This window comes from Conger conger, chromosome 1, assembly GCF_963514075.1.
Source record: "Conger conger chromosome 1, fConCon1.1, whole genome shotgun sequence".
NCBI classification, from domain to species: domain Eukaryota; kingdom Metazoa; phylum Chordata; class Actinopteri; order Anguilliformes; family Congridae; genus Conger; species Conger conger.
The window spans coordinates 23780709-23795232 of record NC_083760.1 but is presented as its reverse complement, the minus strand read 5'-3'; the positions used below and the strand labels follow the sequence as shown (position 1 = coordinate 23795232).

Here is a 14524-nt window from a genome sequence, read left to right as displayed (position 1 = left end):
GCATCTGAGGAGCACAGAGAATGGGCAGAGAATGCTCATTCTTTAGGGAGAGGCAATAAACCAGAATGAAATTTTATATCTGGATTATATTGCACTTGTACAATTAAATCCTGTTATTTTTCAAGTACTACATAACTGTGTTTTGTTGTTTTCATGAATTTCAAATTAGGGTGAGTCTCTAAATCCTGGACCATATACACATGACATACGCACTTAATTTTGACCAGCCACAACAAGATGTCACATAATTATAATATATTTGCTTGTTATCGTAACTGGGAAACACATTTTCCTTGTTCAGTTTATTTTTGCCAAATGTGTTAAAGGCTTTTAACTTTTTCAAACTTTTTCAAATACACAAGGCAGAATTCACTTAATACAGTAACCATGAGAGGGTTTTAATCAGTCATACACAGTTCCATCATATTAACACACATAGGACATACATTCATCAATAAAGTACATTTTTAAAAATCTTCAATCTTCAATATACGTATATATATACAGCACAATATGTTAATCTTTTTCTTTATAATCTCTAATGTTCATATTTCACAGGCTACTCTTGAAATACCACTATTCGTGAGTGGAAATAATTTTATTTAAACTTTGCACTGAAATTTGTACTGAATTTGACTACTTTAAATGTAAACACAATACAAATTAGCAACAACTAAAAATGCAATATAGTGGTTCAAGAAAACAGTCAGGACACTCAGAAAGTCATAAGATCAGTTATTAAATGGAAAATTATATTACAAAATTATACTAAGGCTGGAAAAAACATACAGTGACATGTGTCATTATTTTTCTAGGCCTGCAGAGTAAAGAGACTGGAAGAAACATACAGTGACATGTGTCATTATTTTTCTAGGCCTGCAGGGTAGAAATATGCATGAATGATTTATAGATTTATTTACCAACTGTACCATATTTTATCACTCTGCACTTGTCTCCAGCATAAAGACACTGCTGGCCTATTCTTTAGAGCACTGGTGTCAAACTCCAGTCCTGGAGGGCCGTAGTGTCTGCTGGTTTTTGGGGTGTTCTGGGTTCATTGAAGTCATTGATTGGTTAAAGTATCCACATGCCTTGTTCTCAAGGCCTTAATTGGCCTTAATTGGCAGCTGTTTGTGAGGAAACCACAAAAACCTGCAGACACTGCTGCCCCCTGGGACTTCAGTTTGACACCCCTGCTTTCGAGGATTTGAGTACTGCAGATGTGGATTCCTGGAAATGAATGTCATAATACAAAATAAATGTATTAGTGAGTATATCTGAACCTTGTGGCATCGAGGATAAATATTTCATTTCACATTCAATACATTCATATTGTACAGTCATGAAGTTACCTCACAATAGGGTCTATTCACTGAGAAAAATAAAGCATTATATAAAAGGAAACAATCCGTCCCCTTTCAAAAGTTTACAAAGCATTACAAGCAGGAAATATTTTGTATGCTCTCAGAGCCAAGAGTGGATAAGAAAAGTGGATTCTCAGACCTGTAACCATGACCAGCAAGAAAATGCATTATTTATTGTTGTGACCTCAATGTAGGATCAAATGGGCACAAAGTAAAAGAAAAATATAAAAATAGGGTCAATCTAAACAACCTGTGGGATATTGGGCTCATTCTTAGTGTGTACAGCATAAATCCCCACACTATTTCAATGACATTATCAAAAAGCATTATTGAGGTTATAGCTAAACCACTCAGATCACACCATCGCAGATCACAGCGTATCATTTCCAAACCGCGGGCCTTTGTGTTTCCATTACAACACTGCCTAGAGGCCGTGAAGCGACTGACATTGCCCTTTAGATTGACGTGTAGTGGTTTCCATAGCTGGTTAGCTTGATTTTCTCAGGTAGGATGATGTTGACCGAGTGCTCCTCTCCATTGCTGCTGCTCAACAGGTAGTCCCTCTGCTGCCGGACGAGCTGGGTGTACTTGGCGTTGGCCATCCACGTCTCGCAGCGGTTGAAGAAGATGATTCCCGTGGTGCCCAGGACCACCAGGCAGGTGAGCAGGCCCAGGACGGCGAAGCAGATGACCTGGCTGCGGGTGACCAGGGGGCCGGGGGCGTGCGCCGCCTCCTTCATGGTGATCTTCAGCATCTTGCGCTCGGGGGGGTGCGCTAACTTGTGGAACATATGGGACGGCAGGCTGTAGCGGGGCGGGTGGTGACCGTCCTCCCTGCCCGCCGGCCGGGCGGGTTTGGCCCGGTGCCGGGCGCAGGCGGGCCCCGTGAAGCCCGGCGGACAGAGGCAGTGCGCGGTGCCGTCGCCCCGGCTCAGGCAGGTGCCGCCGTTGGCGCAGGGGTAGCCGGCGCAGGGCGGCAGGGTGGTGTTACAGGTGGGGCCGGTGAACCCCGGAGGACACAGGCAGGTGTAGGAGGGCCCGTGGTCCAGGCAGCTGCCCCCGTTGGCGCAGGGGCCGGGTTCACAGTCGTCCACGTCGATCTCGCAGAAGTCGCCGGAAAACCCGGGGGGGCAGAGGCAGGAGGGGTGGGCCGCCAGCCCGTTGTCGTCGGTGCAGGTGCCCTCGTTCTGGCACGGAGAGCTGTGGGACCAGACAATGCGCTTTATCTGAATGATAATCTCATGTCGGCTGCTTTCTCAAACCAGGTCTCCCTAAAGCAGTGGTTCCCGACCTCAGTCCTGGGGGACCACTGTGTGTGCTGGTTTTCATTCCAACCACGATTGCAGTCCCAGAAATTTAACAAGCTGACAGTGTTTCTTAATTAGGTGCTTTTCGTGTTTAGAGGGATTATTTACCCCGTTAAGCCACATTATGTCAGAAATAGCTATGTATGCCATGAAAAATAAAAGTGCCATGTTGTTATTGTGCTTGTTTTGCAAATAATTAAATCAAAAGAGGAGACAAATTGATTTAACTAATCAAATTAATAGGTTAATCAACAGGATCCAATTGGAGGAAGTCTTGAGATTTGACCACAAAATGTACCATGAAGATGAAGAATCGCAAGTCAAACCTGCATTGTGTTAATATCCATCCATCCATCCATTATCTGAACCCGCTTATCCTGAACAGGGTCGCAGGGGGGCTGGAGCCTATCCCAGCATACATTGGGCGAAAGGCAGGAATACACCCTGGACAGGTCGCCAGTCCATCACAGGGCACACACACCATTCACTCACACACTCATACCTACGGGCAATTTAGACTCTCCAATCAGCCTAACCTGCATGTCTTTGGACTGTGGGAGGAAACCGGAGTACCCGGAGGAAACCCACGCAGACACGGGGAGAACATGCAAACTCCGCACAGAGAGGCCCCGGCTGATGGGGATTCAAGCCCAGGACCTCCTTGCTTTGAGGCGGCAGTGCTACCGACTGCACCATCCGTGCCGCCTGATTGTGTTAATATATTTTAGGAAAAACTTCTCTGCATTGTTTTTTCTAAGCTATGTCTAGGCAGTTTTCCAAAAAGGACATTTGGAGACTCCAAAAGGACACATGGAAACTAAATTAGACAGTATTTTGCTGACTAAAGTATACAACACTATTCATGCACTCCCCCCCACCTGTCACTCTCCCTGTCCTTGTCCTGTCCTCAGACAAGATTGTAAAAAAGAAGTACAATAATCACAATAAGAACATACTAATATATTGATTGAGGTCCATTGATCAAAGTTTTTGTCGAATACCCAACCCCCATCAACAAGTCAAACACATTCCACGATTTTGCATGCTATTTATTATTCAGAAGCAGCCTTGGTCCTTATTTCAAAGCTATTTATACTGAATAATAATAACATATTTCTAGAATGTATTTAGATGCTCACTGATATAAAATGGGGTCACGTCAATGAAAGTGCCCTCTATTTTTGAGGCGAAATGTGTTTTGACGGTTTTCCTCAGAATATTAACTTGAGAATACTCGAGAGGCTGAAGAGATTAAAGATTCCTTGGAGGTCCTCCAAAGGAAGTCCTCTATTTAGACGTAGACATTGAAAAAAAAAGTTTTTTTGATGGAAAAAAAACATTTTGGCCATAACATTTCAAGAACTGTTTTTGACGAAGCGTAATACTCGCAGCGTACGTATTGAAAATGCTACGGTTTCGTTACGGAGGCAAAAAAAAAAAGCTGTGTCCTTTTATGCAAGCCTTAAAAACTACATCGTTGGAAACATAATGTCATTAGCTTAAATGCTTCTCAGTCATTACTTCAATATCATACAACTAGCCAGTTCTAGACTGAGCTGAAATTAGACTGTATTTTTTGCTCAGGGATGGAGATCACACCTTTACTGTGCAACTGGATTACTGATACTGGTCAGAGAGACTCATACATGGGCTTCTAGAGAGCCTATACAAAATGTAGATATGGCATTGCTATGTACAAGTACTTTTGTAGAAGTATGCAATGGCGAAACAGACAACAATGATAATTGGTACAGAGACAATGGAAGTAAACAATGGACATTCCTTGACATTTCCCAAGAGTTTTTAGGATTACATTACATTACATTACATTAATGGCATTTGGCAGATGCTCTTATCCAGATCGATGTACAGTGAGCAGGAGACAATCCTCCCCTGAAGCAATGCAGGGTTAAGGGCCTTGCTCAAGGGCCCAACAGCTGTGTGGATTTTATTTGGCTACTCCAGGGATTGAACCACTGACCTTGCGGATCCCAGTCATGTACCTTAACCACTACGCTACAGGCCGCCCTACAAGCTTAGTTGTAAAATTATTATGCGTTTGGTTCGCTGGAGCCATGCCGTGAAAAGGACACTGTCATTACCTTAGTTTGTGTAGTATGTGGATTTCCAAAATGGAGAGAAGGCGAGGTCCCCCCATGCTTGTTTTGCCGCCCACATATTACGAATAAAGGACTGTTATCTAAAGACTAAAGCAATGGTATCTTAAAATAGGTTATATAGATCGAACTGTGAGTTTTAACACTTTTGAAATATAAATACATATATATCCTGTTACCATAGTGATTGAAAAGATGAATTAATGCAAAATCCAGACCATCCCTTGAGCAAGAACTGCTTGTTTCAGGTAGACTCTATTGGGTTTTGACTGGGAACTTTGACTGGGACACTCAAAACCTCTTTTCAGCCATTCAGATGTGTTCTTTCTTTGTCCTTTGGACCATTGCTTTGCTGCATAGCCCAATTACACTTCAGCTTCAGCTCACAGACAGATGGCCGGTCATTCTCCTGAAGAAATAACTGGTACAGAGCAGAATTCATGGTTCCTTCAATAATGGAACATCCTTAAGGTCCCGATGCAACAAAACATCCCCACACTATCACACGACATGGCTCAGGCCGTAAGAGCAGTCATCTGGCAGTCGGAGGGTTGCCTGTTCGATCCCCCACCCGGGCGGTGTCGAAGTGTCCCTGAGCAAGACACCTAACCCCCAAATGCTCCTGACGAGCTGGTCGGGGCCTTGGATGGCAGCCAATCGCCGTTGGTGTGTGAGTGTGTGTATGAATGGGTGAATGGAGATGCATCAATTGTACAGCGCTTTGGATAATATATATCCTATATAAATGCCTGCCATTTACCATTTAAACTACCACCACCGTGTTTGACTGTTTGTATGGTGTTCTTACTGTGAAATGCTGTATTTGCTTTATGCCAGACATAATGTGGCCTGGGTCCTCCAAAGGTTCCACTTTTGATGCAGTCCATAGAACATAGATCTTGTGTCCATAGAAAATTATTCCAAAGGCATTGTTGGGGATCATCCACATTCACGTTTTTTTTTGCAAATGTGAAACGATCATTCATGTTTCTCTTGGTTAGCAGTGGTTCCCACCTTGCTACTCCCCCATGAATCCCATTTTTGCCTCTTTCTGATTATTGAGTTATTTGCCAGTCACACTGACATTAGCTGAGGCTAAGGAGAGGTGTCCACTTCTTTAAATGTTCTTCTGGAATCTTTTGTGACTTCCTAGATTCTTCCTTCGAGCTTTGGCTTACTAGCCACAAGATGGGAAGATTGACTATTGTTCCAAATGTTCTCGCTTTGTAGATAATGGCTCTCACTGTGATTTGGTGGAGTTCCATATCCTTACAAATGGATTTGGAGTGGCCTAGTCAAAGTGTCTACTTGAACCAAATAGTGATGCTATGATAGTACCTGAAATGAGCGGTTCATGCTTGAAACCCTACCAATATGTCTGAATTAAAGCTAGGCTTTCATTTCTAGGCAAAAATTTATCCACAGCAATGTGAAAGACCAAAATATAGGAACGGCTTTGTTGCTATTATTGCAGCTAAATATGGTGCAGCCTGTTACTAGGTTTAAGGGGGCAATAATTTTTTAACTGGGGTGATTTGGATGTTTTATAACTTTTTTCATGAAATGAAAGAAATTGTGATATAAAAAAATGGTGCTTTGTGTTTACTCAGGTTCCCATTGTCTAATATTAAATTTAGTCTAAAAATCTGAAAGCATTCAGTCTGACAAATATGCAATAATAGAGGAAATAAGGAAGGGCAAATACTTTTCTATGGCACTGTAGCAGGATAAGCTCAGTAAATCTAATTTAACAGTAAATCAGTTTCAGGTATTCAAAACAACAGACAACTGGCCCATCTGAGGTGAACAGCCCCCACTGTTTCAGTGTTTTGGTGAAATGTATTATAATATAGTGGAATGGGCACTAAGGTTTCACACTACAACAATATGTACTTATTCTGTGTTTGTGGTTTTCTGTGACGATAAACAGTAACAGCGAGAAGTAAATTGGTTTCTACAGCTGTGCTTCATAAATAATCTATTCATTATGCTACCTTTCAACTGTATAAACATGTTCGAATACTATTTCAGGGCCACACAATCTTTCAATTCCGTTTTCGATTCACTTTGGTTAACTACCCTCGTACCTTTCAGGTGCCGTCGTGATACATTTTTGCGCGAATCGGTGAGATACATTATTCATTAATCCAGACTCACACGATGCTTCTTGGTACGTTCACGGCTATCATTTGATTCGACGTTGTTGAAATGGAAATAGAAACGATCTGCCTAAATCTACATTGACCAATTTTGGCACATCATTGTTGAGATAAATGGTTTTTAATGGCTTGGTGAAGAGGAAACATTAACATTTCACAAAGGTATTGTGGAAAGACTCGACCGCAAAACACTTTAACAAGCAGACGAAATGGGAAAAACAGTATTTGGCAATGGTAGCCTATGTCGGTGAAGGATTCTCAAATATCTCACCCACCGCTTCGGTGTTACAAGTTAGGCGACGAATGACCTTACCCATTGGTCAAACATGGTCCTGTCCTCAGGTGGCAATTGTCCCCAGTATAACCGCGTGCACACACGCAAAAGTAACCCCCCTCGCCGGTCTCAGTGCATGTAGAATTATTGTAGCAAGGCTTGGATGAGCATGGGTGTATATCTGAAACATATTGCAGCAATACAATCTTATTCTAGGCATTCCAATGCAATATGAATTCACATTTTTCTGCTCAATTCTCACGAAACGTAAGCGTCGCCTTTAAGTATCATGCTTTGTTTTATTAATACGGGAGGCTCACCTACGTCACATTGACTCCCCACCCAACCCTCCTCGCAGACGCACTGCCAAGCTTTCTCACACGACCCGTGGCGGCAGCCGGGAAAGGGTACGCACTGGTTGCACGTGGCACCCTGCCAACCTGGTCTGCATCTGAAAACAAGAGCAAAATTCCCAAAGGGGCAAAATACCAGAGATTACTGTAAATCATTTAATTTGCTATAACTGTATCCGTATCATTGCCCGACCGCCCATGCAAGTAGCATATGAGTATAAACCAACAAAATTCCATGCAATCACCACAGTAAAAAGCATTTTATTTTAGTATATATGATATTCCCAATCCAAAAAACAAGTCTTTTCCAGTGATATTTTATTTAACCGCCTGAGAAAATCTTCATTTCAAGAAATCATAACAAATGCTTACCTGCATAGGATGTATCGGGTTGAAAAGAAAAATAGGTCTGAGTGGGTGCGTGTGTTTGCGTGTAGACTATTTATATAGTAGACTACATAATGTCTTGCTACTGTACATCTTCATTGCAACATATGTATACACTCTGTTCTATGCACTCAGTTTCTTAGTTGTTTTACACGACACAGATAGGCATACTTATATTTAACAGTACTCAAGAGACAAATATTGTTCATACCTACATTCTCCTGGCTTTTCACAGAACCCATTGTTTGGATCGCAACCCGGACTGCATTCAAAACCTTTTCAAAATATTAAAGGTATGGACGATTACTTCGTGGCTAACAAAACATCGAAACATTTAATCCGCAATATAACTTTATGGTTCCAAAGAAATAGTGGACGTAGTGTAGGCTTGCTGATACAATATTTCCGCAGAAAATACACGGGAGATTATATATTGCGTCTCACCACAGTCACCCTTCATGATTTGTTACTTCAGTTAAAGGAAAGACTACCATTACCATTGCTGATACCAGTGATGACAAGGATCAATAAACAGAAGGCAGACGGGGATTGGAGACCACGGAAATGCATCTTGAGATATGGGCTAGATGCGCATTTTCCTGCAAGACATGAATTTATCAACAATGAGGTACACAGAATAAAGAGATTCCTAACGAAGACTGGCCTTTCTTATGTACATTAATGAACACAAGGTTTGTAATAGAAGATAACTACTCAATACAGATACATTTTGCAACACCCAAGACTTCAGTAGGCATCAACACAGGTCGGTCACGGAAAGTTTATATAATTATCGCATAGATTACTGTATTAATAGAAAAAGGTTGTGCAGAAATATGGCACGTAAAAATGTCACAGACACGCACACGGGGAAAATAACCGATGTTAAATTCGGTTGGCTTCACGTTTGCTCAGTCTGTTTTGTCTAAAAATGTAAATAAGTTACCTATGCCTCTTTATTGATCCTCCTCCTTCTGGTGTAAAACATTTTGCTCTCGCTCCAGTTTAGTATTATTGCCATGATAAACCACTCAGGCGAGTAAGGAAATTTAAAAAATCAAATGTAGAGAGACAATGGATTAGGTCCGTTACATCTGCGCTTTCACTCGAGACGGACTGCACGCGCCTCCTACCTAGCTGAGTTTGAACGGAGCTGTCCAGCACTCCAACCTCCTGAACGCATGCGCCGTTCTTCCAATACGGATATATACTACTATATGTAAAAAGGCTTTACAGTCCTTATACCTATTGATATTGAACACTTCGGTGCAGGATTGTATTTCATTGTATTCAAGAGACTTAGATTCACAGTCAGTGAAGTTACAAGTGGACTTTACTTTCCTTAATTATTTTCCTTAATTATTTTCCAGCTACTGTAATCAATCAAGTAACAGTATGATTTGTTGTGTTGGAGAATGAACAGAATTTAAAATGAATTCAAATGTGTGCTATCAACTGAACATTTGTTTTCAGTACTGCTATCATCTAAGAACAGACAATTATTAAGAATTCATAAAAAATATTTGGTTATGAGTTACAACTTTAATTATATTTAAACACTGTACTGTATATCCATATGTATGAGCATATCTTAGCTCAATTATGATACTATTCTGATGGATAATGTGCTGTTCTCGTGCTTTATTTTATAAGAGACGGTAATGTTTAGTTCATAAAATCCAACTGTTTTGGTTGATTTTTTATATCTGTAAAATATATATATCTGTCAGCCTTCTAGAAGCCATTGCACTACACTGACTGTATTGACTGACTAATTGGTGAGTGTATACTCAAAAGTATACACTTCCCAGGTACTGTCCAGATACAGTGGCCTGCATACCATGGCTTATGTAAATGTTCAATTCAATTCATGCATATCACTCCTTCTCAGACCTATATTATCTCCCCACAACATTTACTGTATTCTGGAACAATTTCTGAGTCCTTAAAACTGGATTCCCAAGTCCTGTATAAATAAATGGTAATAATCATGTCATAAATCAGCAACTCATCTGTTGATTTGCATGAAATTGTGTCCATTTTGTTTCAAATGACCAAATAACCTAATCAATCAAAGCTTTCTAAGGGACTCCATATGGGATTTGTAGTGCTTTTTTTCCTCAGTGTTGTGGAGTGACCAGGACATTGTTGCCTCATGAACATATTCCCTATCCCAGCCATTGAATCCTGCAGCCCTACATACAGCACAGTATGAATACATCCTTATAATTCAAAGAATCTGACAAATCCTTGGATTGAAATTCACCACACATAATTTATTTCATGCATATTCATTTCCCCTTGTTTCTATGTTTTTCAGCATCAATCCTCTATTATCCCATCAAATCCTGTAGTGTTTCTGCTTTGTAAAGTCAATACAAGGCTTAGCTCCAAGGCTCAATAATCCTGTGGTGCAGAATCTAGACTGTTCTGTGTTAGCTGGTGCACTGTAGATCTGTCAGTGGAGATGACTGCAAGCCATTCCCTTCACCTAAAAACACACACTTATATGGGGCTTATTAATGACATCCTGCTAAATATGTACCGGTATTTGGAAGCACAAGAGCTTTAGCATTCTGGAGGAATGTGTGCTACGTTGTTAAATGGAAGCCACAAAGGGCTCTGGTCATTGAATACAGTGATAGCGTACATTTTCTTCTGTCCTCAATCTAATCCTTTCGACATGAACTTTGCCGCAAATGATTCTATGAATTTGAAAAAACATGTTTTTGTAAGACATAATATATAGGGCGGCCTGTAGCGTAGTGGTTAGGCTAAATGACTGGCACATGGTCGGTGGTTCGATCCCTGGTGTAGTCACAATAAGATCTGCACAGCTGTTGGGCCCTTGTGCAAGGCCCTTAACCCTGCATTGCTCCAGGGGAGGATTGTCTCTTGTTTAGTCTGATCAACTGTACGTTGCTCTGGATAAGAGCGTCTGCCAAATACCAATAATGTAATGTAATATAGCATATGTATATTTTCTTCTATCTTATATATATATATATATATATATGTGTGTGTGTATACATTTTTTTTCACTGTGTATTGCCTCTTAACCCTTAGTTTTAAATATTGGTCAGAGGTAAGTAAAAACAAAAGAGAGGGAGATGTGAGACACATTTATTCTAGAACATGATGTTAAAAATGTAAGAAGTCCAGCGTGACTGATTACATGGAGAAAGTTCCCAGCCTTGTCCATTGGCTTATGTAAATTTTCAATGGACAAGGCTGGGCACAACAAAGCTTGCATCAAGGGTTTTTCCCGGAAGGCAGTGTTAGTGAGAGAATAGGGACACGTCTTTCTTAATGCATTCTTAATTTATTATATATACTGTATAAGCCCTAGAGATATAGACTAATTTAAGAAGTTCAGTTCTGAATAATTTCAGCTCATTATCATTTTCCAGCACCTCTGGCGGTGGTTTAATTGTCTCACCCAGAGACAGTGGTCATTTGCCACACAATTACTGTTCAATGCTTGAAGGTAAATGAAAAGACAATTAATATTTTATCCTATTTTGTTGAATATTTTGGAATAGATAGTGTATTATGTAAAATGAGAATGCATATCAATTTGGTATCCTAACTGACAAATTAATTTACTGCATTGCTCATGTTACTTATTGCTTGGTCCATATAAACACTGAATTACAGTCATATTTCTATTAAGATCACAATAGGCTCTATGTTCATTCCACAGTAATAACCACTTTCTAATGTGGTGCAATTATGCGGCACTTTAAAATAATTGCTAAGCATAATGCTTTTATCATTATGGCTAAGAGCATCTACCATCATGTTTGAACACAAGAATGTATATTTAGAATTAGTTTCATCCCGAAACTTGAACATAGTATTATCTATTTTGTCTATACTTGCACGTATCTGCCGAACAATTTATTTTCTAAAAAAAGAAAATTACTACATTATATTATATTATATACAAAATGGCAACACAAAGATCTTGTCCTAGCATGGAAGGTTAGTGAAGGTTTGTTTAGATAAACGTTTTTCTCTGGGCATCCCCCACCCATCTACTGTTTCTACATCCACAAGATATTGCTGTAAGTCATGCTCGAAAAACTTTAATTTATAGCACACAAGATTTTCATGACCCAGTCCGGGTCATGCTTCTGACTCTTTCTATCTTGTTTTATGTGTATCATTACTCACTACTCCCTGAAACAACAACAGCAGATTAACAGCAGGCTGTATAGTCTTTTGTTTCTGAATTGTTGGGATCTGTCTTCAGTGTAAAAACCTTGTAGAGGTGGGGGGAAGTTTTAATGGGATATTTGCTCAAAAGAGCTATTTCTGAAAAATTGAATATTTATTTAATTTTTCTGTCAATCATTGAAACGGTATTGTTCAAAGAGGAAGGAAACGTGTGAGTCTCAGCAATTGGAGCAGAAAGGCAGAACCAAACCAATTTTTTCTCCCACAAAATTAAAGTGATAATTTTCAGTGTGATTGTTGCGATGAACAGGGCAAACCCCTCCAACCATAACAGTGGTTCTCTTAATCTTTATTAAACCCACAGAGCTTTTGCCCTTTAGTATCATCCTGACTGATATACACACAAAGCTAAACAGAAACTAGCTCATCAGCAAATGCTCAGACCATGCATCAGCTAGCCAACAAACAAACAGCAGCTAGCTAGTCAAACAAAACCACAAACAACAATGAAAAATGTACATCAAAAGGCCAGCTTGCCAACCAAAGTGCACAGCCTACAGTATATCGAGACCAAAATGAGTGCTTATCCATTAGGGGTATGCCAATTAGTCACAAAATACTATTACCATTATGACTTCTATGCCTATCATAACACTAATACATACATACATACAAAAAAAAAGAAGATAATATCAGAGAAAATTTGAAAATGCCATAAATGGAAAACCAGCAATTTGAACCACTGTCAATCAATATATAAATACTGAGATATGAGTTCATATCTCTGATCCTCTGCATTGTATTCACTATAGTCAGCTATGCCAGAACCAAATCTGTCAATATATAATAAGGCATTTGTGATAAAAACACAAAGGTCTGTTGGAGTGTATCCTAGTGTTTTAATATATATAATATGAGGTACAGTATGCTAGTATACACTCTATGCATACTGTGTACACAATGTATATTCGATGTGCAAAAATGTAACAGCCCCCTGGCCTGCCATACTGGAGCATGAGGGGATTGAAGGAGCCCTGAAGAGATATGATCCCTACCCTATATTAAATAATCCAATAGCAAATATTGAGCGGCATCCCAAGAGGACGGGATCTGAGCAGATTAGACCGGCTGCTATCTTCACATGCTCTCCCACACGCTCTCTCTTCAGTTTCCCTTCAAAAGAAATTATAATTATGTACAATTATAATTATGTACCTTTATTCATGATGGTTGTTCATGATTTTATTGTGGAAATGTATGACAGTGGCATCGCAATACTTACATAAATCTCATATCTCATGGCAAAGAAATTTTGATCTCAATGGGGGGGTTTCCCTGGTTAAATAAATAAAATATCACTGACCTATATCCCCGTCATGATATTGTATTTTCATTACCAAATATAACCATCCGGGGATGGTGTAGTATATACAGTATATACACTCACTGAACACGTGAACACCTGTACACCTATTTATTCATGCAATTATCTAATCAGCTAATCCTGTGGCAGCACTGCAATGCATACAGATACAGGTGAGGAGGGTGTTGCCAGACAGGGTGGTTTGATTATCTCAGAAACTGCTGATCTCCTGGGATTTTCATGCACAACAGTCTCTAGAGTTTGCAGGGAATAGTGTGAAAAACAAAAAAATAATGTCTAGTGAGCAGCATGTCTGTGGGCAGAAATGCCTTGTTAATGAGGTCAGAGGAGAATGGCCAGACTGGTAAAAGCTGACAGGAAGGTGACTGTAATGCAAATAACCACACATTACAACAGCGCTATGCAGAAGTCTAAAAAATAAGTCTACCTAATAAAATGCTCACTGGGTACATATGTTGAACTATGCCTATGTCACAGCTAATGGAATCTAAGTTCATCTTATAATCCTTAAAGATATCTAGGTGGTACAATCAAGTTCTTAATGGTCAAATGCAGATACTATAATGGAGCATTTACTCCTGAATGAGGAATGGAACTCTGACGGTAATAAGACATAATAAAGGGTAAAGCACAGATTACGCACAAGGTCACTCATGGCACAGGAAAGGCCCATTCTTTTCATAACTACTGAGGAATTAATGATCATTCATTCCAGTGCTATAACTCTGGAAGGATTCCAGGGCCTGTTATGGTAAACTGTTGTAGAGCTTGCATCTGTCCTGGTTTATGTTTTTGAGACAGCTGAAACCAGATGCCTCAAACAGGTCCAAGACGCATTAGTCACCATTACTCCTTGATAAGCCCTCTCTGTCTGGTTCTAAGGCACATCATTGGAGCTATTCTCCAGCATTTAAGTCATGCTGCACTGGGGGATGAGGCTTACATGAATCACTGCCCTTGAAACCACAACCAAGGGCACTGATTCACTTATTTTGCATCA

At 40.0% G+C, this 14524-nt stretch overlaps 1 protein-coding gene across 1 annotated transcript; it reads right to left on the bottom strand.

The window, feature by feature from the left end:
- Nucleotides 1-377: 377 nt before the first annotated feature.
- On the bottom strand, nucleotides 378-9089 carry LOC133136289 (protein delta homolog 1). The gene is made up of 6 exons (XM_061253645.1): nucleotides 8908-9089; nucleotides 8459-8560; nucleotides 8173-8236; nucleotides 7542-7672; nucleotides 7261-7402; nucleotides 378-2564 (listed from the first exon to the last, which is right to left on the bottom strand). The coding sequence occupies exons 2-6, from the start codon at nucleotides 8529-8531 to the stop codon at nucleotides 1820-1822; spliced, it is 1155 nt and encodes a 384-aa protein (XP_061109629.1). The 5' UTR covers nucleotides 8532-8560; nucleotides 8908-9089; the 3' UTR covers nucleotides 378-1819.
- Nucleotides 9090-14524: the final 5435 nt, after the last annotated feature.

Coding starts and splice junctions, on each gene's coding strand:
- LOC133136289 (XM_061253645.1), bottom strand. CDS start 8,531: ATGCATTTCCGTGGTCTCCAATCCCCGTCTGCCTTCTGTTTATTGATC. Junction 8,237..8,458: donor CATCACTGGTATCAGCAATG/GTAATGGTAGTC, acceptor TATTTTGAAAAG/GTTTTGAATGCAGTCCGGGT. Junction 7,403..7,541: donor GGGGAGTCAATGTGACGTAG/GTGAGCCTCCCG, acceptor AATATGTTTCAG/ATATACACCCATGCTCATCC.